General features: G+C 50.1%; 1 protein-coding gene across 1 annotated transcript; it reads left to right on the top strand.

Moving 5' to 3' along the window:
* The first annotated feature begins 207 nt into the window (after positions 1-207).
* On the top strand, positions 208-822 carry LOC109364843 (olfactory receptor 14J1-like). The gene has a single exon (XM_019611442.2). The coding sequence runs from the start codon at positions 208-210 to the stop codon at positions 820-822; it is 615 nt and encodes a 204-aa protein (XP_019466987.2).
* Positions 823-999: the final 177 nt, after the last annotated feature.

Here is a 999-nt window from a genome sequence, read left to right as displayed (position 1 = left end):
GTAGCCTGCCACCACCGCCTGCACAGCCCCATGGACTTCTTCCTGCTCAACCTCGCCCTCCTCGACCTGGGCTGCATCTCCACCACTCTCCCCAAAGCCATGGCCAATGCCCTCTGGGACACCAGGGACATCTCCTATGCAGGATGTGTTGCCCAGACCTTTCTGTTTGTCTTTCTCATGTCAGCAGAGTATTGCATTCTCACCATCATGTCCTATGACCGCTACGTTGCCATCTGCAAGCCCCTGCACTACGGGACCTTGATGGACAGCAGAGCTTGTGCCACCATGGCAGCAGCTGCCTGGGGCACTGGGGTTCTCAGTTCCCTGCTGCACACTGCCAACACATTTTCACTGCCTCTCTGCCAAGGCAATGCTGTGGATCAGTTCTTCTGTGAAATCCCTCAGATCCTCAAGCTCTCATGCTCACAGTCCTACCTCAGAGAAATTTGGCTTCTTGTGATCGGTGCCTCTTTAGCATTTGGGTGCTTTGTTTTCATTGTTGTGTCCTATGTGCAGATCTTCAGGGCTGTGCTGAGGATGCCCTCTGAGCGGGGACGGCACAAAGCCTTCTCCACGTGCCTCCCTCACCTGGCCGTGGTCTCCCTATTTGTCACCACTGCCTTTTTTGGTAATCTGAGGCCCTCCTCCATTTCTTCCCCACCCCTGGACCTGGTGGTGTCATTTCTGTACTCAGTGGTGCCTCCAACACTGAACCCCCTCATCTACAGCACGAGGAACCAGGAGCTCAGGGATGCAGTGAGGAAAATGATGCCCTGCTCACAGTTCAGCAGGGATAAACTTCTCACCTGTCTCTATAAATGACTCACAGTCTGCTCTGTTACAGGCGTGTATTAAGTTTTTAGTCTTTATGATTTTCTTTATTTATATTAATAGATACAATTCTATTTGCTGTTTTGTTTGTATATATATGTGTATGCAATCATCATTAGTGGTTATGTTCCTAAACATATGTTTGAATTCCAACCACTTTCCTGAGGC

This window comes from Meleagris gallopavo, unplaced genomic scaffold (genome assembly GCF_000146605.3).
Source record: "Meleagris gallopavo isolate NT-WF06-2002-E0010 breed Aviagen turkey brand Nicholas breeding stock unplaced genomic scaffold, Turkey_5.1 ChrUn_random_7180001927714, whole genome shotgun sequence".
In the NCBI taxonomy this organism is placed as follows: domain Eukaryota; kingdom Metazoa; phylum Chordata; class Aves; order Galliformes; family Phasianidae; genus Meleagris; species Meleagris gallopavo.
The sequence above is the reverse complement of the archived record's forward strand: the minus strand, read 5'-3'. Positions and strand labels throughout refer to the sequence as shown.